The 24629-nt window shown below is 42.1% G+C and overlaps 1 protein-coding gene across 8 annotated transcripts in view; it reads left to right on the top strand.

Moving 5' to 3' along the window:
* Positions 1-24629, top strand: part of mtmr14 (myotubularin related protein 14) — a 114432-nt gene extending 89803 nt beyond the window's left edge. For all 8 annotated transcript variants that reach the window (XM_061833435.1, XM_061833442.1, XM_061833439.1 and 5 more), the window contains 4 exons: positions 10720-10849; positions 18184-18360; positions 18611-18808; positions 19004-24629. In XM_061833435.1, coding sequence (XP_061689419.1) covers positions 10720-10849; positions 18184-18360; positions 18611-18808; positions 19004-19184 — 686 coding nt within the window. In that variant the 3' untranslated portion in view covers positions 19185-24629. The remainder of the gene's footprint in view (positions 1-10719; positions 10850-18183; positions 18361-18610; positions 18809-19003) is intronic.

Raw genomic sequence — 24629 nt, 5'->3', positions numbered from 1 at the left:
GACACTCGAGATATGTTGTTCAGATGGTCAAAGGCAGTTTTTGCGATTGATTTGATGTGATTGTTGAAAGTCAGGTCGGAATCAATCAGAACACCATTGCTTCGGACTTGGGCTTTGGTTTTTAATGATAGAGAGTCCAGGTGTTTACTAATAGCAATTCTCTTTTCTTTATTGCCAAAAACAATTGTCTCAATTTTGTTATGATTTAGTTGAACAAAATTTTGGCTCATCCAGTTATCTGATTTAGACAGTGGCACAATACCTCAATTGAACTGTAGTCATCTGGAGACACTGGTAAAGATAACTCTGTCATCTCCATAGCTATGGTATTCAAAATTAAAGTTTTGAAGAATTTGACCCAAGGGTAGCATAAACAGGCTGAACAGGAGAGAAGGTCATTGCCATTCGCTGACACCGAGCATCTCCAATGGTCACAAAGTAACTCCTTTGATATCACTTTGATAAGAGCAGATTCTTTACTGTGATGAGTTCGGAAACATAATTGACAAAAAAGGCCATTTAAATTTAAGAAATTGCTGACTTGATTAAAAATAATAAAATAACTTTCTCAAGAACCTTGGCTAAGAACGGGAGATTTGCGATGCTAACTTGCTAACATGGAATCGTCCAATGCTCTGTTTTTTTAGAAGAGGCTTAACAGCAGCTACTTTATGGGCTTTGGTAAACTCGCCAAACTGAAGTGAGCAATTGATTATGTGCTGCAAATCAAGTAGCACTGACTTCACAATCTTCTTTTTCTTTCGGCTTGTCCTGTGAGGGGTCGCCACAACGTGTCAACTTTTTCCATCTAAGCCTATCTCGTGCATCCTCCTCTCTAACACCCACTGTCCTCATGTCCTCCCTCACAACATCCATCAACCTTTTCTTTGGTCTTCCTCTCACTCTTTTGCCTGGCAGTCCATCCTCAGCACCCTTCTACCAACATACGTACTGTTTCGCCTCTGAACATGTTCAAACCATCGAAGTCTGTGCTCTCTCACCTTGTCTCCAAAACATCCAACCAAGGTTCTACTGTAATGAATCTGTTTTACTCTTTCCAGGCATGAAACTATAGTGTTCCTTGCAGATAATTCTGTCCTGAGTCTAGCCTCCACTACTCTTTTCCATAACTTCATTATGTGGCTGATCTTTATTCCTCTGTAGTTTCCACTGTTCTGAACATCGCCTTTGTTTTAAAAAATGGGAAATAGCACACTTTTCCTCCATTCTTCTGGCATCTTCTCTCCCGCTAGTATTCGATTGAATAAGTTGGTCAAAAACTCCACAGTCACTTCACCAAATTGCTTCCATACCTCCACTGGTATGTCATTGGGACTAACTGTCTTTCCATTTTTCATTCTGTTCAGTGTATTTCTAACTTCTCCCTTACTAATCAAAGCCACTTCCCAGTCACGCTTGCCTCTTCTACTCTACCTTCACAATTGTTTTGAAAAAGTCAGATGGTATTGGGTTGAGACAGCTCATTAATGGTTTCAACTGCTGAACAGTTTTCTCAACAGTTTTTGGTCAACTGTATCAAATTATTACAGTTAAGAGTTTTCTTTGGTGGCTTCAGATGTGAGTTCATTCTATCTTTTTGTTGCTTTGTGCTGACATTTGACCTGAAGGATAGTATTTTTTCACTAAAATAACAGGCAAACTCATTGCATTTGTCAGCTGTAACGGGTTCTGGATCTATCTGATTTGGAATGGGGGGGTGGTGGTGTCAGCTTGTCAACCACAGCAAATAGAGCACGAGTATGGTTGAGGTTCTTACTCATGATTTCAGAAAAGTGTTGGTGTCTAGCTCAAACTAACTCTTACAAAGACAGTCTGTCGAGGTCAAAGTCATAATTCCACTAATCGTGTTTGGAGGAAGGCAAATGATGAGTTCCATCCCAAGAACACCATCCAAACTGTGAAGCATGGGGGTGTTATCATCATGCTTTGGGGGTGTGTTTCTGCACATGGGACAGGACGACTGCACTGTATTAAGGAAAGGATGACCGCGGCCATGTATTGTGAGATTTTGGGGAACAACCTCTTTCCCTCAGTCAAAGCATTAAAGATGGGTCATGGCTGGATCTTTCAACATGACAATGACAGGAAGCACACGGTCAGGAAAACCAAGGAGTGGCTCCGTAAGAAGCATATCAAGGTTCTGGCGTTGCCTAGCCAGTCTCCAGACCTAAACCCAATAGAAAATCTATGGAGGGAGCTGAAACTCCATGTTTCTCAGCGACAGCCCAGAAACCTGGCTGATTTAGAGAAGATCTGTGTGGAAGAATGGGCCAAAATCCCTCCTCCAGTGTTTGCAAACCTGGTGAACAACTACAGGAAACGTTTGACATCTGTATTTGCAAACAAAGGCTCCTGTACCAAATATTAACATTGGTTTTCTCAGGTGTTCAAATACTTATTTGCAGCTGTATCACACAAATAAATTGTTAAAAATCATACATTGTGGACATTTACCTGTGATGAAAATTTCAGGCCCATCCACGATTTCTAAATTGGAGAAGTTGCAACATAGCATGGTGCTCAAATGCTTATTTTCTTCACTGTACCTTCCAGTCCCTCTTCTTAAAAAGGAGGACAACCTCCCCAGTCTGCCAATCCTGAGGCTCTGTCCCTGATGTTCACACAATATTGCAGAGGCGTGTCAACCAGAACAGCCCCACAACATCTAGAGCCTTAAAGAACTGTAGGTGACTCTCATCTACCCCTGGCCCTTGGCAACAAGGAGCTTTTTAACCAACTTGAAGTGATGTCTGTGATTGGAGACCCCCCTTCAATTGAGATATTCCAAGTATTCTCCCCACCGATTCACAATGTCCCAAGTGGAGCTCAGCAGCGCCCCATTGTCACTACACACAGTGTTGACAGTGGACTGGGTCTCCCTCGTAAGACACTGGATGCTTGACCACTGGTGTCAAACATACGGCCCGTGGTGCAGAACCGGCCCACAAGGAGGTTTGATCAGGCCCACAGGATAATTTAAAAGTGGAAAAAATGCATAAAAGACACAGAATAAATATTTTCAATAAGATGCCATTTGTTGATTATCCATGAGGGGCACATTGTTTTGATCAGAGAAGAAGACAACTCTGAGACATGCCCAACACAGCAGATGGTATCAATGCGGTATCTGCTGCTTGTTACAACTTTGTTTTAACCTTGGTTTCTACCTCTCTGCTGGACTCTCCTTAGTCAAAATGTCATTATCGAAAAGGAGAAAAGTCGATACGCAGTGTAGAATTTTCAATGAAAAATGGACCACGTCCTATTTATTGATAGAAATGCACAGAAAACCTTTGTGCTTGGTGTGTTTGCAAAACGTTTTGGATATATATTATATGAATATGATATTTGACGGCACTATGAGACTCTTCACAGCAAAAAATATGACGGCTTGCAAGAGAGAAGAGATAAGATCAACAAATTGTAGGCTTGTCTGAGGAAACAGCAGTCAACTGTCATCCAGAGCCGACACATCAGCGAAGCAGCGGTAAAAGCCATCTTCCTAATTTCTAGCAAAATAGCATTAGCATCAAAGCCGTATTCCGACGGTGACTTTCTTACACGATGCATGATGAAGGCAGCTGAACTTGTATGTCCCGAGAACGGACAAGCGTTTCCCAATATTAGCCTGACGTGGAATACGATAGCAGAGAGCGTTTCGGACCTATCAGCAGATTTAGACAGCCAATTGAAACAGAGAGTCATGTCATTTATTGCATTTTCCGTTGCAAATGACGAGAGCACTGACATCACAGAAGCGGCACAACTGGTGTTATTTATTCATGGAGTTGATGAGACATTGACTGTTACTGAAGAGTTTCTTGAGTTGGTGCCAATGATGGGCACCAAAACAAAAATGTGCAGTTTAATGTTTAATTAATCTTCTTTACACACTTAATAGCACTCTTCCTTAGTTTGTAAGGTGTGGAGAGGTGAGCTGTGGGATTATATACGATTAAATTTAGATTTTATTTGCACATATGTAAATGGTTTAAAAAAATAATTTCTTTATAAATCTCATTTAATCTTAGTGCATTACTATATTTTTCAATACCAATTACTTGTTGATGTTTTGTGCCTTTGTACAACCAGTGGGATCAGTTGTAATGCATATATGTGAATGATAAAAGTAAATTGCACATTTGTCTAAGGAAATCTAATGTTTCATAAAATGTTTGTAAAAGGATTGTTCATTCAATTTCAACATTTTCCCAATGTTCTTGTGCTTCTTTACACCAAAACAAAGGAAAGACATGATATTTTGGTTATTTATAGTAGAGGATGATATAATTGTAATGGTCCGGCCCACTTGACATCTACCGAGGCTGTATGTGCCCCACAATGTGAAATGAGTTTGACACTTCTGTTATAGACAATCTGTGATGAGCACAGAAGTCCAAAAGCAGAACACTGCTCAGATTATGATTGGGGGTGCCATTCTATCCAGTCACACTCTTCCAGGTCTCACTGTCATTGTCCACGTGACTATTGAAGTCCCCCACCAGAACGATAGAGTCCCCAGCGGGACAGTTGAAGTTTGACTGCTTTAACTCATCTACAAAAAATTTTATACTTTTATACTAATGTGATTGCCAGTAGCAGTAGCACTGCTGTCAGTCGGCCAAGTCCAGAGATGAAATGGAGACACTTTTCAACATCAAGATGTGAGTGTAAATGCTGTTGAAATGGTAAAGTTTTATCCATCCATTTTCTTAGCCACTTACTCCACGATTTCTTCAATATGTCTGGTGATTGTACTCGCTGATAGACTCGACTATTAAAGACGTCTTTCTTCTCAGGACACACCTCCTCCGCGACAGCATTCATGGATTTTTTGGCAAAATCTCAATCAGTGACAGGTGTACCACTGCTTGCTATCAGTTGAGCAACCTGAAAGCTCGCCCGAACAGGTGACTGGTTAAGTTGAGCTTGGCGTACAAATGTATTTTGCTGAGCTAACATTCCACTTTTTAGGTTTGACAGTTTGTCTGCTCGCATTTGGCCTTGCAAGCTATCGTACTTGTCTTTGTGATGGGATTCATAGTGTCTCCGCAGATTCTTTGAATTTTGCCACCACCTCTTGACAGATGAACTTCTGCCGTCTTCGATCATATCCAAAAGTTTTACTATTTCGCTGATCGTCATCATCTTCCTCTTCCCATTGGGTGCTTTGAAGGAAGCTTTCGCATTAGCGCAACGCTTCGGCGGCATTGTCAACGCGATAGGATATAGCGGAGTTTATAGCGTCAACAAAAATGGCAGAAAGGAAGGAGGTTGGAATGGAAGTTGCTGGGTGAGGCTTCGATGATGTGCATCTGATCACCTCACGAGATAAATCCACACATGCTCTCATTGTTCGATGTTAAGCTGGGGACCAATCGCGCGCCTTTTACAGTGCCTTGTGAAAGTATTCGGCCCACTTGAACTTTTCAACCTTTCGCCACATTGCAGGCTTCACACATAAAGATAAATGTTTTCCTTGTCAAGAATCAACTACAAATTTATTGGATATTTAAAACATTTTTACAAATAAAAACCTGAAAAGTGGGGTGTGCAATATTATTTGGCCCCCTTGCATTAATACTTTGTAGTGCCACATTTTGCTGCAATTACAGCTGCAAGTCGCATGGGGTCTATCTCTGTCAGTTTTGCACATTGAGAGACTGAAATTCTTTCCCATTCTTCCTTGCAAAACAGCTCGAGCTCAATGAGGTTACATGAAAAGTGTTTATTAACAGCAGTCTTCAGCTCTGCCCACAGATTCTCAATTGGGTTCAGGTCTGGACTTTTACTTGGCCATTCTAACACCTGTATACGTTTAGTTGTGAACTATTCCATTGTAGATTTGGCTTTATGTTTTGGATCATTGTCCTGTTGGATAAATCTCCCTCCCAGTGTCGGGTCTTTTGCAGACACCAACAGGTTTTCTTCCAGAATGATCCTGTGTTTGGCTCCATTCATCTTTCCATCAATTTTAATCCTATTCTGTCCCTGGTGAAGAAAAGTAAGCCTCAACCATGAGGCTGCCACCACCATGTTTGATTGGGGATGGTATGTTCAGGGTGATGAGCTGTGTTGCTTTTTTGACAAACATATCGTTTTGCATTGTGGCCAAAAAGTTAGATTTTGGTTTCATCTGACCAGAGCACCTTCTTCCACATGTTTGGTGTATCTCCCAGGTGGCTTGTGGCAAACTTTAAATGTGACTTTTTATGGATATCTTTGAGAAATGGCTTTCTTCTTGCCACTCTTCCATAAAGGTCAGATTTGTGCAGTGTACGACTGATTGATGTCCGATGGACAGACTCTCCCACCACAGCTCTATAGCTCTCCAGTTCATCCAGAGTGATCATAATATTCATAATAATAAGTGGGAGAACGTGCAATATAGCAGGGTGTTAAAATGCTCATTTTCTTCACTGTTGCTAGCTGCGAGACCAAATATGAAATGCAGGACACATTAATCATTGACACGTCACACATACACACTGGCTTGGAAACGGGCACCTTTTTTATGTCTTTTTTTTTTTCTACACATTCACTGTTTGCATTGTGTCTTCATGGCAGGTTGTAATCAATTTTACCGTTCGTTTGTCCTGCCATGCAACAATCCTAACCCTGCAATTATTGTAGGCAGCCTTTCCCTCAGCCGCCAAAGTACACTTTTTGCCTCTGTTATTGGCTGAGGTTTACCTCTGTTCCTCCTCAATTTCTCGCACACTTTTGTGTCTTCTTCAAGGACCTGCTCACAAAGGCTAACAGAATAGTAAATGTTGTCTATATACAGTATGTAGCCATCATGATACCCCCATGTACGGCAGCATATTGAAACAATGTCCTGTGTTTGAATTGCACAGGATATAGGGTTTTATTCCGTACTTGCTTGACAGGTTTTTGTGGCTTGTATACTCGGAAAGACAGGCGCCCATACCACTTCATTATTCCATCATCTATTCAGATTGTTTTCAGGTTGGTACAGTGTCTTGAATTTTGGCACCAAATAGTCCCGCACTGGCCGCATTTTATCTGATGCATCACATGATGCGTTTTTGTTGAGATGATGGAACCACCAGATTATTTGGGAACTGGTCCTTGCTATTGGTTTGCCTCAGAGGCCAGTCCATTTACTTTTTTTTATTTAATACCTCTTGAAATGAAAACGAGTTTTTAGCTCTGGAACTGTGAGTGGTTTCCACACATTGCTTCTGCTATGTGGGAGACTACTGGCTTGTGCGTCCCAAAAATTGCGAGCAAGCTTGTTTGGTTGTTTCTTCAACAATATGTTCAAGAAGCTCATATGTCGTCTGTTGAAATCTGCTGGTTGATCTGAGTCCAAGTCCGCAGCAACACCCAGGAGCCCAGAGGTTTCCCTGAATGGGACTTTTCTCGTTTTTCCATCCAGTAGCGGACCAGCCATCAACAACCCCATTGCTACTTGATGTACCTTCTGTAAATGATTAAAAAATAAAACATTAGGATACAAAGAAACATTGTTGCAATTTGAAATCCTGAATCCTGTATTCAGTGGTGTAAATATGTTATTCTGCTTTTTTTTTTGTTTGTTTTTTTGTTTTTGCCTTGTTTTACTCTCGTCCAGGTTTCTTAATTCATGTTCAAATAAAATGTAAAAATTCTCTGCGGGAGCCTGCGGGATATCCCCAGATCCCCCTACAATTTTTCTGTCAACTTTCTCATGCCTTTGGTGTAACCAGACGCAAGGTTGTAGACGAGATGTGCAATGTTGTAAACTGATCCCTTCTATCTCTTGACAACGCAGCAGGTAGCTCGTCACATCTTTTTCAAAGGTTGTAACCATTGGTGTCTTCATTTTGGTTCAAATCCATTTTTCTGACAACAGTATACAATACAATGTTTTGACATTTTTCAGTTTTTCGCAGGTTCTGTTAGGGACGTGGGTAGGCCACTGCCCTGTGCTAGTCTGCCTCTGGCAGAAGCTCCTCAACTGTGCCCAATTGGCTCTAATTATGCCATGTATTTAAGGCTTGTGTGTTGTGTTACTATTTGCCACTTCATTGTATAAGACTGCATTAGTCTGCATGATTATACGAGCTTCTTATTGTGTATTCACCTTGTTGTCACGGCCAGTGGTCCTGTGCCACCACAGCCAAGTCTAATTAAGTCTTGATTTTGCCTTGTACTTATCCAACCTCCTTTTCATGTTTTTGGACTAAACGTACAATACTGGTCACCGAACACCCTTCCCAGCCAGGAGCATGTCTACCGTGATGCGGTGTTGGAACGTCATGAGTGAGGTTGCAGCTTGTTGTTTTCTTATGGCAATAAAACCTACTTCCGTATAGTTACCGAGTTTCTGTATATTGTAATGTATGTAGTTGAGTCTGTCAACATTTTTATTTGGGGTTGTCCGCAACAAGATGGATTCCCATCCTGCAGCAATCTGTTTTGCGAACTTCTACTCATCTGGTACGCCTCGAGGGATGCCAATTGCATTGATGTCGGATCTCCACATTTCCAAGAGGACCTTCGCTTTCGGGAGAAACAGCGGGGGAGGTCCAAAAATGGATGTGGCCAATTGTATATCGTCTGCTGTGGGTGGAAACACAGTCACAGATAAGAGCAGTGATAACCAGTGGATACAATCCTGATGCATTCATCCGTGTGTCATACAACTTTTGAGCAACACACCACCACCACACATCGTTGAATGGGAGCAGTGGGGCAGTTTGGCGATGGATATCATGACACCATGTTTTGTTGAGACTTCCCACCTTAACACCTGTCCCTGTAAACTAACACAGGAGAAGTTAGCCAATGCAACATTAGTAGAAAACATCGGTTTATCATTTCCTGCCTTAGTTGTTGGATAAACACTATTCCATTTCTGACAAGTGGTGTTAGGAGTTGTTTTCATCATTACTTCCAGGGAATACTGTTGTGGGATTTCTGCTGAATGACACGTATTAGTGGACTAGGGCCCATGCAGGTGATGCAACTATAGTTAACCTGTTAAATGCCTTCTACATTAATAACAACCAGTTGTTTCCCATGTGTAAACAAAAAAAAATCTTCCTCACGCTTTTTCGGTTTAAATACTTTTGTTTTTGTCAGCTTTATAGGTGCCAAAAGTTACCATCTGAACAAAAATATTATGGCTGTCAACGTTGCAGCCCAACATGCAATCATATTATTTAGCCATTTTGAAGTCATGTCGACCAAGTCACCCCGAAATGAGTCAGGTGTCTTACATCTTCACCAGCCTTCGGGTATTTTCAGATACTATCAATCTGCACCCACCTTATGCCGGACTTTGCTCACCTTTCCATCTGGGTGACTCACCCTAAGACCAAGACTGACTATACTGACTCCCCCCTGAACAGGATGACAATTACTTTCTGTTTGAGGTAATTCTCAAGCTTCTACCACAAGTCGCAGAGAATTCTTACCGCTGCATCCTCAAACAGTAGTCACTCATATTCCTGTTCAAATGAGGTAGCGAACCACTACTCACACTTTTACACATGCACACATTTCACAGAGCTCAAGTACGTACAGGACACACGTTGCCCTTTTCTCTCTTATTATAGACTAATTTGTCTATTTGATAGGGACTAGTATTTGAGATTTGGTTCTGCCGCAGTTGCCCAAACGAGCAAATTCACTTATTCCTAATGAGTGTGTGAGTTTCCTACTCACCAGAAATGTCTTTACTTCCTTCGGCTTCTCGTCAACCCTCAGTCTCCAGACGCAAAGCTGATGCCCAGTCCCGGAAAGGGTCTCAAGTGGCGTGGCCACGGTCTTTGCCTGGACGTCGACTTAGCCCCTGGAAAACCTCAGGTATCTTGAGTTCTGGCTTGAAGGACCAAGTAAATATCAGGTTTACCAGTAAGACATTCATTAAACAGGACAAAAATGACACAAAGACACCAGAGAGGCACTGTCTCATACTTTTTATTCTCTGATTATCCTCTCCTCAGCACCTTCATTTATTTTGTTTCAAAACACCCCTGATTTACATGGATGTTACAAAAACGAGACGGGCGAGCAAAACAGGTTGGAAACAAAGTGTACTTGTTTGTTCGTGTGTGTGTGTGTGTGCACGTGTGTGTGCGTGCATATGTGTGGACGATTCCAGAGTACATGTGTGCTTATCATTTCTTTAACAGACAACAGGTGCTCCTGGTTCTAACAGTTCTGACGATTAGATGTTCTTGTTTTTGTACTATCTCTTGCTACACGCCTGCCACGTTACCTCGAGCAGAGTAAAGCATTTCTTTATTGGAAGTAATGTATGATCATTATGTTCACAATTATTCCTACATGGACCTTGCCTTTTGCCACGTGTTTTTGTGCCTTTGTTGGACTGCCTTCCTGTGTATGTCCTCTGCCTGGAATAAAAACAGCCTCGAAATCATGTCACTGCCTTAGAGTCCTGTATTTGGGTCCTACCCCTTGTCCTTGTTTGTGACAGGTTCCTAATGTTTTTTTTTTTTTTAATTTCCTAAAATCTTGGTTCCTCTGATTCTGTGATTTATGCAAACTGCAGTCATTGTGGCCTTGACGCAATACTGGTCCTCACAGTTGTTACTTTCACCTCAGCCCCTATGTTTGACTCTCCAAACTATAAGACCGCACAGTGGTGAAATGGCACTGTAGTTTCTCTGTGGACAACGTGAAAAACATTCCGTTAAAAACTACCTCCTGTTGTGTGTGTCTCAGAATCCAGGGATCGTGGAAGTGTGACAAGTCTGAGCAGTGACTTTTCCCTCATCACTGAGGAGGTTGGTGTGACTTCCAGCTTCACAAGTGACACTGTGGACCTCTCCAGCCAGGCTCCACTTCCCACTTGGTTAGTGTCACACACGTGGGTGATGGGGAGTTTTTCTAAATCATGTCAGATGGTTCTTGTTTGGTATGCAAACTTATTTTGCAAAAAAAAAAAAAAAAAAAATCATGTGGACGTTCTGCCACCCTGTGCATCACGGAAACATGGATTTGTTAATGTACCCCCAATGGCATCATAAGGCTTCGAAGCTTCCAACTACTTGAGGCAATCACATCACAGAGTTATCAGGGAAAACAAAAGGGGGAAGGATATGTTTCTATATCAACCAAAAATAATATACCGATGTCACAGCACTTCACTTTCAACCTGGATGTCGAGTCGCTGTATTTGAACTTTGTCCTTCTTCCTTGCATGTCCACTGTGAGAGATACTCTAAAAAGGAAAATCCAGATATCACAATGTATGATTTTTTTAAGTATTTGTGTGATACAGCTGCAAATAAGTATTTGAATCTATCAGCAAGAATTCTGACCCTCAAAGACCTGTTAGTTCGCCTTTAAAAGTCCACCTCCACTCCATGTATGAACCTGAATCAGATGCACCTGTGTGATGTCGTTAGCTGCATAAAGACACCTGTCCACCCCATACAATCAGTAAGAATCAAATTTGTAACATGGCCAAGACCTAAGAGCTGTCCAAAGACACCAAAGGACAAAATTATACAACTCCACATGGCTATCAAGGGCTATGGAGAATTTGCCAAGCAGCTTGGTGAAAAAAGGTCCCCTGTTGGAGCAATCATTAGAAAATGGAAGAAGCTAAACATGACGGTCAATCTCAATCGGAGTGGAGCCCTATGCAAGATATCACTTCGTAGGGTCTCAATGATCCTTAGAAAGGTGAGGAATCAGCCCAGGACTACACGACAGGACTTGGTCAATGACCTGAAAAGAGCTGTTTCCAAGGTGACAGTTGGTAATACACTAAGACGTCATGGTTTGAAATCATCCATGGCATGGAAGGTTCCCCTGCTCAAACCAAACCAGCACATGTGAAGGCCCGTCTTAAGTTTGCCAATGACCATTTGGATGATACAGAGGAGTCACGGGAGAATGTTTTGTTGTCAGATGATAGCAAAAAGAAACTTTTTGGTCACACTTCCACTAACCGTGTTTGGAGGAAGACGAATGATGAGTTCCATCCGAAGAACACCATCCCTACTGTGAAGCATGGGCGTGGTAGCATCATGCTTTGGGGGTGTTTTTCTGCACATGGGAGAGGATGACTGCACTGTATTAAGGAGAAGATGACCGTGGCCATGTATTGTGAGATTTTTGAGAACAACCTCTTTCCCTCTGTCAGAGCATTGAAGATGGGTCATGGCTGGGTCTTTCAACATGACAATGACCCGAAGCGCACAACTAGGAAAACCAAGGAGTGGCTCCGTAAGAAGCATATCAAGGTTCTGGCATGGCCCAGCCAGTCTCCAGACCTAAACCCAGTAGAAAATCTTTGTAGGGAGCTGAAACTCTGTGTTTCTCAGTGACAGTCCAGAAACCTGTCTGATCGAGAGAAGATCTATGTAGAGGAGTGATCCACAATCCCTCCTGCAGTGTGTGCAAACCTGGTAAACCACTACAGGAAACGTATGACTTCTGTAATTGCAAAAAAAGGCTACTGTTCCAAATAGTAACATTGGTTTTCTCAGGTGTTCAAATACTTATTTGCAGCTGTATCGCACTAATAAATGGTTAAAAAAAACATACATTGTGAATTCTGGATTTTTCTTTTTAGATTATCTCTCTCACTGTGGACATGCACCTACGATGAAAATTTCAGAGCCCTCCATTTTTTCTAAGTGGGAGAACTTGCAAGAGAATAGGGTGTTCAAATACTTACTTTCATAGCTCTTAACTCAACCACGAACTCCCTAAACACAAGCAACGTATTGACTGTCCAACCAGGGAAATAACATTCTACACCACTGCTAAACAATTCTAAATGACACATACTCTGCTATCCCTCGCGCAGGTCTAGATGCCGATCAAAGTGGGGACAGAACCCTGTAAAATTGCGCTACAAATCAGGAGAATAAAGAAATTCACATTGTAAAGAGAAATTAGGTAGATCAACTCGAAAATAACAATTTTCCTACAATTGAATGTCTGACATCTATAACAATTATTCAGCAACTACAAGTGACCCCCGCCCAATCAGAAAAGAATAATTTACTGACGACTTCAACATTTTCACACCCCACACCCACCAACCTCCCGACCACTTCAACAGCTCTGAATTTTGCATTGACCACCCACAAACAGCACGTGAAATGCATCTTAAAACAAAAGAAATTAGCAAAGCGGTCGGCCCGGACGTTATCCCCTTCCTACCTCAAAGTCACTGCACATGACCTTGATCTAGTCTTCACAAAGATCATCATCAGATCTCTGGAACTGTATGAAGCACCATCCTGCTTCAAACGCACCACAATCATACCAGTCCCAAAGAAACCTTGCAATATCATGTCTGAATGACTGCAATGCCTGATGGTCATGAAGTCCTTTGAATGTATTGTGATTGACCACCTCAAGAGTGTCACAGGTCTCCTGCTGGACCCACTGCTGATTGCCTACCAAGAAAATAGGTCTGCGTATGATGCACTCAACATGGAGTGCACTCTGTCCGAGAACACCTCGTCAGTGTGGGGACCTACGCAAGGATCCTATTTGTGGACCTCAGCTCAGCATTCAGCACCATTCTCTCCAAACTCCTCTCCTCCAAGCTTCTTCATCTCGATGTCTCGGCCACCGTCTGACAGTCTTCTTCTTTTCCTTTCGGCTTGTCCCGTTAGGGGTCGCCACAGCGTGTCATCTTTTTCCATCGAAGCTTATCCCGTTGATCTTCCTCTCTGACACCCACTGTGCTCATGTCCTCCCTCACAACATCCATTAACCTTTTCTTTGGTCTTCCTCTCGCTCTTTTGCCTGGCAGCTCCATCCTCAGCACCTTCCTACCAATATACTCACTCTCTCGTCCCTGCACATGTCCAAACCATCTAAGTCTGCGCTCTCTAACCTTGTCTCCAAAACATCCAAATTTGGCTGTCCCTCTAATGAGCTAATTTCTAAACCTATCCACCCTGTTGACTCCAAGCGAGAACCTCAGCATCTTCATTTCTGCAACCTCTAGCTCTGCTTCCTGTGGTTTCTTCAGTGCCACCGTCTATAACCTGTACATCATGGCCGGCCTCACCACTGTTTTATAAACTGATGTAATCTTAAGGAGGTTGCCAACTGTAAAGTGGTGGTGGGGGAGAGTGTAGCTCAACAGCATAGGATGGTGGTGTGTAAGATGACTCTGGTAGCGGGTAGGAACATTAAGAAGACAAAGGTAGAGCAGAGAATCAGTGGTGAAAGTTGAGAAAAGAAGAATATTGTGTGGCATTTCAAAAAGAGGTGAGGCAGGCTCTCGATGGTCAGGAAGAGCCCCCAGAAGACTGGAATACTACTGCCAAGGTATTCAGAGAGGCAGGCAGGAGAGTACTTGAGGTGTCTTCTGGTAGGAAAGGGGAGAAGGAGACTTGGTGGTGGAACCCAAAAATGCAGGAAGTCATCCAAGGAAAGAGATTAGCGAAGAAGAAGTGGGACACGGAGAGCCCTATGACAGAGTACCAAGAGAGGAACTGTGGTACTGGTGTGGCGGAGAAATATGTTAGAGTAGTTCAGGACATGTACGAGGGGAGCAGAACAGCAGTGAGATGTGCCGTAGGTGTTTGATAAGGACTTAAGGTGGGACTGCGTCAGGGTTCTGCGCTGAGCCCCTTCCTGTTTGCGGTAGTCATGGATAGGCTGACAGATGAGGTTAGACTGGAACCTTTTTGGACCATGATGTTAGCAGATGAGATTGTGATCTGCACTAAAAGCAGGGAACAGGCGAAGGAACAATTAGAAAGATGGAGGTACGCACTGGAAAGACAGGAATGAAGATGAGCCAAAGTAAAATAATGTGTGTGTGAATGAGAGGGATGGAGGAGGAAGAGTGAAGCTCCAGGGAGAAGAGATAGCGAGGGTGGATGACTTCAAATACTTGGGGTCAACAATACAGGTCCAAGCGGGATGGAACAGTTGGTGGAAGGTGCCTGGTGTTCTATGTGACAGAAGAGTATCCGCTCGGATGAAGGGCAAAGTTTATGAAACAGTGGTGAGGCCGGCCATGATGTATGGATTAGAGACGGTTGCTCTGAAGAAACAGCAGGAAGCAGAGCTGGAGGTAGCAGAAATGAAGATGCTGAGGTTCTCGCTTGGTGTGAACAGGTTGGATAGGTTTAGAAATTAGCTTATTAAAGGGACAGCCTCAGTTGGATGTTTTGGAGACAAGGTTAGAGAGAGCTGACTTCGACGGTTTGGACATGTTTAGAGGCGAGAGAGGGAGTATGTTGGTAGATGGGTGCTGAGGATGGAGCTGCCAGGCAAAAGAGTGAGAAGAAGACCAAAGAAAAGGTTGATGGATGTTGTGAGGGAGGACATGAGGACAGTGGGTGTTAGAGAGAAGGATGCACGAGATAGGGTTAGATGGAAAAAGATGACACGCTGTGGCGACACCTAACGGGGCGAGCCGAAAGAAGAAGATAGACAAATTTGTCCACTCGATAGGTACTAGTATTTTTGAGGTTTGCTTTAGCCGCAGTCGCCCAAACGTGCAAATACACTCATTCCTCATGAGTGTGTGAGTTTCTTACTCACCAGAGATGTCTCCACTTCCTTCGGCTTCTCGTCAACCCTCAGTCTCCATACGCAAAGCTGAGGCACAGTCCCGGAAAGGGTCTCAAGTGCCGTGGCCATGGTCTTTGGCCGGACGTCGACTCATCCCCTGGAAATCTCAAGACATCTTGAGATCCGGATCAAAGGACCAAGTAAATGTCAGGTTTACCAATTAGATATTCATTAAACGTAACAAAAAAGGAACCAAAGACACCAGATCAAGTTTCACAGATCGCGAGGAGAGAGGAGACAAACTGTCTCGTAAAATTCACCACTGCTCTCTCTGATTATCCTCTCCTCAGCACCTCAATTTATTTAGTTTCAAAACGCCTCTTATTGACATGGATGTTACAAAAAGGAGACTGGAGAGCAAAACATAGTTGGAAACAAAGTGTGTCTGTTTGTTCGTGTGTGTGTGCATGTGTGTGGAAGATTACTGAGTACATGTGTGGTCATCATTTCTTTAACAGACAACAGGTGCTTTTGGTTCTCACAGTTCTGCTAATTAGATGTTCATGTTCTTGTGCTGTCTGCTGTTAAGCGGGTGACACATTATCAGAGCAGAGTAAAGCATTTCTTTTTGTAAAGCAGATGTATGATAATTAAATTCACAATTATTCCTACACTCATATAGACTTCACTACATTGACCATTACACTATATTGTAATGGTCTTCTGACTGGGCTCCCCAGAAAGAGCATTGAACAGCTGCAGCTTGCTCAGAATGCTGCAGCTCAGGTTTTGACCAGAACAAATTGGTCAGAGCATATAACTCCCAATTCTAAAGCCTTTTTAATGGATTCCAGTAATCATTAGAATAGATTTCAAACTTCTGCTACTGGTCGATAAAGAACAAAATGGTTTAGGCCCTGAACACATGAAAAGAATCCCAATGGAATACAAACCCCCTTCTTCAAAATTCCCCTGCACAAGGACATAACCCCGTCAATTCAATGGCTAAACTTGACAGCTCGTATTATATTCTCGGACGCTTCTGAGGGCGTAACGCTTTTGAAATTTTTCAATTCAACTTTTGTTTGCCGAAAGGTCTCATCCTCAAGGCGGTGAATCCCTCCTCACAGCTTGAGATTCGTCAGTACATTCTTCAACCTCTTCATGATCACACACTTCACTTATTATTGAAGTGGTTTTAAAGATTTTTAAAACATCCTTCTTTATGTAGCGCACCGCTGATTTATTCAAGCCAAAATAGCGCCACAAAATTGTAACTCCCGCCATCTTTGATCATATCTGAAAGTTTTACTTTTCGCCGATCATCCATTTGGGTGCTTCGGAGGAAGCTTTAACATCAGTACAGAGCTTTGGCGGCATTGTGAACACGAGGTTATCGCGCGCACAGTCAACAACGCAGAAAATGGCAGCTAGTAAGAACAAGGGAGAAGGTGCAACTTAAGTTGCTGGGTAGTCCTTTGATGATGCCCAGCCAATCAGTTCATGAGATAAATCCATACATGGTCTCATTGATCGATGTCGTGCCGGGTACCATCACTCCCCTTGTATCAATGCATCTTCCCGTGATAAGAGTGTGTACTGTATGCTGATCTGGGTTTTGTTTTTTTTTTTTTTGGGGGGGGGGACACACGATGCACTGAACCAGCAATAGGTGAAGCACGAAGTAGAGAGGGATTATTGTACATTTAAATGTGTAACATTAGAAATCGGATATCATTTTGAAATTACTACCCTATGTACTTGTATATGACTATACAACGTGATTTTATTTTTATTTTTAATCTATACCTAAATATAATACACGTTATTGAGTTTTTGAAAATATTTTGGGAAAATCTTCCGTATCATACATGAAAAATTACAGCATAACTTGTTATATTAGGAAACATGTCTACAATTATACAATTACTTTATGAATGTTTTTGTTAAATGTGTTAACAATGGAGCGATGTTAGGGATTATGTCACAACAGAATGAACTAACTTCAAATTCAGTGTCAGTCAATTATGAAGAAGCAGACAACAACTCGTATTGCAGTGGTTCACCTTCAATTCAAAGGAATTCCCAATAATGAATCTGTCTGTCTGTCTCTCGCTCTCTCTCTGTCTGTATGTCTGTTGTGGATCTTGCAACTTGCAGACTACAGTAAGAAAAAAGGCCACTTTCAACCAATAAGCACTTAGACAAGTGCAACAAAATAAAATATTTAACCGCATAAAACATGAAGTCGGCAATGTGACCAATTTGGTCACAGTCTTTACCGCTGTCAGGAGAGAGTGGTTTATGATCTTGTTGATGAGATGAAAGATGGCGAGTTGTTGATTTACAACAGGTCTGTAAGGAGTGGATCCAGTGAACAGGTGGATGACTTCATTTTTATAATTACGAAATGTAATCACAACAATCTATGACTAATTATCCTCTACCTCTTTTGCATGGCATCGATAAAGGGAGGAAACTTTTTGTTGATTTAAAAAAAACAACTGATGTACGTTACACCTCTGTGGCCGCGGATTGGGAAAGTGAAGGGTGTTTGAGAAGGTGATTTATTATTGAGAAAAGGTGTTTGGAGTTACCAAGGCTGTTGTTAATTGCATTGGAATAGAACCTGGTCTACTGTGCATCCCTCAAGGTTTTCTTTAGTTAATATATTTCATTCCTTAGGAAAAAACGCACTGCTTCCTCTCCTCAAATGGTCACATGGAACAAACAAAACCTCCTGGATGAACAGCTCACACATCCCCTCAGTGAGACCATGCCTTCCAGTTCATCCTCGTCCAACCACTCTGAACACGTCGTCACACACGCAGGCAGCAGGCCATTGACTGTCCCTGGCCGAAGGTAACTGTTGATATAACTAAGTTCAAACTTTCGTGGGAGGTTATTTATACAAATTCTTCAATCCAATCATTCGCTCATCAGCTTGGTTCTTCTTCAAATGCCAGCTTTGCAGCTGGTTTGAATTTGATACTCAGGCATCCTTGAGTCTGCATATTTTTGTAAGATTAGATCAGCATATCTAAACTTTTGATAATAACCCCCTTCATTTTTTCAGGTGTATGGAAGTAAAAACTGTAATTTTTAACCACAGGTTTGCAGCAGACTACACTTGGTCAGGGTCTTCTCTGTCTACAGAGTATGGTAGTTGGCAGATAGTTTCTGGTTGTGGTAGCATCCATGATCATCCTCCCTTCCATCCACCTCTGACTTCGGCCTCATCTGGTATTGCTGTTCCTTATGACTCCCTCTTACCCATCAGCTTTCAACAGGAAGGACCCAATGGGCGGATGTGAGTAAACCTTCCATCCCACTTGGGTAATGAACAATATTTGTTAAATTTTTATTTATCTCAATTTAAGATGAAAGTTGGATCTAATGAATACCATAAATTGTTTTTCTCTGATGTCATGTTAACATACTGCACAATTGCCAGAAGGTCAATGATATATGCTCTCTCCCACTTACCTCCCTCCTCCCCACATAGGTTTCCCTTGGCCTCAGAACGGCAAGCCCGTCTCGAAGCTGTTCGGAAAATATTCCTGGCGGCCTACAGCTCTACTGTGGGTTTAAAGTCTGGAGTGTCCAGTCCCTCTGGGGCAATCACAGGCCTGCTTGAGCAGTTTGCCCGAGGTGTCGGCCTTCGAAGTACCAACACTCTTGTCTAAGTCTCTTTTAATGTGATTGCTGAGACGCCCTGCTTCATCAGATCCATCCATCAAATAATTTGTGGACTCTAACAAAGTGCCAAAAATTCCTTCGTTTTATACTCTTAGTGAATCTGCTTTGGTATTTTTGGAATTGTTTTCTGACGCTGCATCTAAAGTTCTTGCTTGTTGCCTTCTATAAAGGTCCACTGTCATGAAATGCATTATTTTTAGGATGTTATTAATGAAAAAACGGCACCCGGTATGGACCCATCTTTTTTTCACCACAAAACATGATTTAGACTTTTGTAATTCCCGCCATGAAAATCCTCTCGAAGGATTTGTTTTCGAGAAGAAGCAGAAAGTGACGTACAGGCAGTAGCACACTCAAGCGGTCTCGTATGTTTATACTAGTTTTACCTGCTGGGAGGTCGCTTGTTCTTCTTTCGTGTTAGCGAAAATGCCGACTCGTTGAATTGGTGGATATTGCTTGAACACTCGGGAGGAGGGTTCGCTCTTCATACTATTCCAAAAGACCCGGTTTGTGGTGAAAAATTGACTTCACAGGTGCAAAGGACGAGAGCATCATGGGTTCCAAATGACAGGTAGATGTGTATACAGCATCTAAAAAAAAACAATAGTTGGGTGGGTGGCGTAATCCATAAATCAGGGGTGCTAAATGTGTCAATGTGCCCATCGGAAGGCTTTCGTGCAGCAGCCACTGAAGGACGGCCTCCACAGGCCTTGTGGATGGCCACCGGGGTTGTCAACAAGGCTGAGCCGGCCTTGTGGATCACCGCCGGCCTTGTTAACCCGGCTTTGGTCTGGGTGGCTCGTCGTGGTTTTTAAAGTGCATGCGCGCGTGGTTGGCTTGAGTTCATGACAGTAGTTGCCAGCGTGCTTTGGTTCCGTTATTTCCGGCACTTGCGTGTGCGCTTTGATTGAGTTTATTAAGGTTGTTGTGGGTATTGTGACAACAACATCATTGTGTGTGGGCATGTGCGTCGATGTGTGAGTGAAACTAACCCTATAAAAGAGCATGCCCAAGTGAAAGAGTTTTTTGATGGCGACCGGGGAAGACTTGCGGAGTAGTGATTAGGGCAGGACATGTTGATGTTGAATGTCAAGAGGGGCCATTAAAGCCATTCATGCACCAAATCAGTGCTTCTGGGCATTATCGTTCCCACCACGCAGCTCTCCTGTGTAACAAGAGAAGAAAGTTAACCCAGAAGATGACAACCTTGGCCGCGGAGAAGATGTCTCCACTTTGCTTCCCAACCACGGTCAGGTGACCATAGCAGGAAAGCCTAACACGGTATTTATGCAAAACTGGCATGCACATTGAATAGAAATAGCACAAGGCTTCTCAGTCGGATCGAGATCTTTGGAGAAAATAATTTGTCAACTTTGCTCTCAAAATGGAAGGGAAAAATTCACAGTTAGATGAAAATATAGTGATGAACACAGTACGTTTTTGGCATTGCAGAAGAGCTCATTTTTTTGTTGTTGAGGGCGATGGCCAGTCACTCTGCCTTTTGTTTCCATCATGCATTTCACAACTTCAAATCTTCACTTCAGCTCACTCCATATTAACATTAACCTGTAATTTCTAAAAGTGACTGAACTTTGGAGTCAAATTAGCCACTTTGAAAAATAATTCAACATTAATAATAAGTTAAAAACAAAAATGAAGCATCCATAGACGAACGCTTACATCGTGTCAACTGGCTTGGAACATTGCAAGGGTCAAAGATCCATACAATGAAGGGGAATTTCTTAAAAAAAATGCCTCAGTGACGTCACTGAAATCTTAAACAAATGGTATTAGACTTTCAATTGTCCTGCCACACTAAACAGAGAATATCAGACATTATCATGGCTACTGATTCACAGTTTCCTCCAGACCTCCAATCATTTGAGTATTTTGGTGTTGAAATAGATGGAAATTGTGACATAAAGAGACAGACTTGGTTGAACTGGTAGTTTGTCTGTGTGAGAAAGAACACACAATTTTAATATTTTAGTTACTGGTCTTAGTTCTATGTAAGAGTCCATTTTTATTGTGTTGGTGTGTGAGATTTACAATCAATCTGGCTGAGTAAAAGTATGTGTGAAGAGTGAATGATGTTCATGTGTGGTGTAATGTTAAAAATAAAAGCAGTCCAATGTGGCTAACCAAATTAATCCACGTTTTCAATATTTTTTTGTTACATGTCAAACATTATCAGTAGGTGCAGTAGATTCTTAGAAAACCAACAAGACCCAGCATTCAGATATTCCTCGTTTTTCGCAGTTAATGGGGACCAGAACCCCCCCGCAAAATGTGAAAAAACGGAAAGTAGGATGCCCCTCCACCCCACACACAAACACACTCCGGGAATTTTCATGTATCTGGGTACCAGATTGATTAAAATATATAAACAGTATATATACTTTACATATTTGAGCCCAAGATTACAATAGTGCATGTATTTACTTAAATCTTTAATTATAAAACATTTAATCTTTCCTGCAACAGTCGCCTGACCACGATCGGGAAATGCAGGGGAGACACCATGGTGGTGCAAACAACAATGGTACGAAGTACCGTTTTGCTACTCGGAAGGCTTTATTGGATTCATTAAGTACTCAGCATCAACGTGTCCTCTCTTAAAAACTACTTTTCCCCAGTCGCCCCACCTAAACTTGTGAACTACACACGAGCACCTGCTCACGCTGTGTTTCCACACACCTGCGGAGTCTCATCTCTTTCACTCCCCCACCCCTCTCTCGCTCCACACACACACACACGGTGAAGGAGAGGCTCGTAGAGCTTTCAAATTAACTCACCTGCAGAATTGCAACATGATGATCGTAAAAACGGTCCTTGAATAAGTATGCGCAGATGTCCTCTTCCAAAAGAGGCCTTGCTCATTAGTCATGGTGGAACGGTATTTGGCTTAATAATCTTCATGTAGGAAAAGGCTGATTCACATAAATAAGGGGATCCGGATAATGCAGTCAAGGAAATTCCTCATGTTGCATGCTTTTCTTCTGAACTGTCCACGAGCTCTCGACTTTAGCTCAGTGTCAGTTTGTAGAGTTAATATCTCATCTTGCACTCCAGAAGAGTTCATGTGAAATAGTGCTGAAATGTTTGATGAGAGTGAATCAAACTCAACATCTTCCTGAAAAGGGTAGAACATTAATGTAGCGACTTGCTCAAGCAGAGAATAGTCCTGAAAGAATTTGTCAAACTCTGACAGACAATTGTCAATCTGCTCCGTGTGGTGTAAGTTGCTCACGGGCCAGCTCTGACGCCAGCTTCTGGAAATTTGCCAAATCATGGTGCTGCAGCTTTGAGGAGTTTTGTTGCATTTTTCATTTAAAAGCATTTACTTAGCTGATCATATTGGTCACTGTTTTGTCGTTTCCTTGCAGCTCAAGATTAAAGTCATTCAACAAGTTTGTCAGATGGATTAAATATGCCAAGTCTAAATACCACTGACCCCCATTTAGTTGCTTATATTCTGCATGTGCAAACACACAGGAAAAACTCAATCTCCAGACAGAGCTCTCGAAATCTTTAGAGAAATTTCCCATGACTAAGCCATCTCACGTCAGTATGTAGAAACAACAGCCAGGGATGTGAGTGACACAGTCCAGATATGAATTTTCATTCATATGGTTTTGTGATACCACTGCAAGAGAGGAGCTATTAACAGTACTTCCCATGAAAGAACAGAAGCAGGGAGAGGATATATTTCAGATGTTTAATAACTTTATCGTGAAAACTCAGCTCCCAGTGTACAAATTGGTGTCTTATCACCACAGATGGAGCACCTGCAATGGTTGGGCGTGTGAACTGCCAATTGGAGGCAGAACGATGCATTCCCAAACTTTTTGAAGTACCGTTACATAATCCATCAACAAGCGTAATGTGCTAAAATGGTAAACATGAAAGAGATCATGGATGTGGCAACAAAGATCACCTTTTCTATTCGAGCCAGATATCTTCAAAGACGATTATTCCATGAACATCTGGAGAAGGATGATTGCGACCACTCTTAACATTCGTTCAACTGCAGTGAGAAACACAATCTCTGATGTCCTGCCACAATTGCCGGGTTAAATCCTTAGCCATGGCTTCACAGTGTCGTGTGACTGTACGTCTTGAAAGCTGCAGAGCTTTGATTGAAGATATCTCTACCTTATTTTTAAAGTCCTGGAACAATGAGTGCTGCTTCAATGAATGTCTCTTTTACCATTTCTCTGTCTTGGAAGGACTTAATGTTTTTAATGATGACGTGAGTCACATGGAATGATGCTTTGGTGGCAGCTTTCCCTTTTGAAGTTTGTTGAGTGAAACATGACTGGTGTCCGGACAACTGGGATTTGAGCTCCTTAACCTTTCTCTTTCTCAGCTTGCTTTTCGGCGAGAAGTTGGTGTCGTATTTTCCATGAATAGTCTGAAAATTCCACTCCACGTTTCCCTTCTTTGGTATTGCGATGGTAGACTGGCAGATGAGACAAACACACTTCAAAAATGACAGATTAATTTTACTCTCAGTTCACAAAAAGTTCCTCCATTTCTTTTTAGTGCCATTCATGTGGTCTTTGGGAAATTGTAGCTTCTTCTGCACCTGCCTTTTTTTTTTTTTTAACAGAAGGACTTTGCAGTGCTTTCTTGTAAATAGATTAACTTCACACAGACGTCTTCTCACTGTCATAGTACTTATAGGTAACTCCAGACTATCTTTAATCATGCTGGAAGTGATCATTGGCTGAGCCTTTTCCATTATTATTCTGGAATCCATTTTGATGGTTCTCTTCTGTTTTCTGCCACGTGTCTGGTTTTCCTCTTCATTTTAAGGGATTAGAGGTCATTTTAGCGGAACGGCCTATAATTTTTTGCACCTCTTTAAATGGTTAACCCTCCTCCAATCAAAGCTTTCATCAAAGTAGGCTGTTCTTCTGAACAATGTGTTGAACGACCCATTTTTCTCAGGCTTTCATGGAGAAATGCATGTTCTACAGGTGCTGGTTTCATTCTTAAATAGGGCTCACCTTATTCACACCTGTTTTTCACAAAATTGATGACCTCACTGATCGAATACCAAACTGCAATTTTTGTTTTTTTACCACACTCTTAAACAAACTGCCCAAGTGCACAGGCTTTTTAGTGTCTATATCATGCATGTTGTGTCTTGTTGGTTTTCTGAGAATCTATTCCACCTACTGGTAACTTGTTTGACATGTAGAAATAAAAAAATATATACTGAAAATGTGGATTAATCTGGTTAGTCACATTTGACTGCTATTATTTTGAACGCGGCTGTATGATGTGTCTCTTTGGGTCTTTCATGTGAATGATGTGGCTCTTTGACATACCAGTAAAAAAATGTGGCTCTTGATCTCTGACTTGTTGCGCCCCCCGCCCCCTGCCTGAACCAGAAGTTTACATAGACTATATAAAAAATACTTTTT

Source organism: Syngnathoides biaculeatus, chromosome 10 (assembly GCF_019802595.1).
Source record: "Syngnathoides biaculeatus isolate LvHL_M chromosome 10, ASM1980259v1, whole genome shotgun sequence".
NCBI lineage: Eukaryota > Metazoa > Chordata > Actinopteri > Syngnathiformes > Syngnathidae > Syngnathoides > Syngnathoides biaculeatus.
This window is presented reverse-complemented; position numbering and strand designations above follow the sequence as displayed.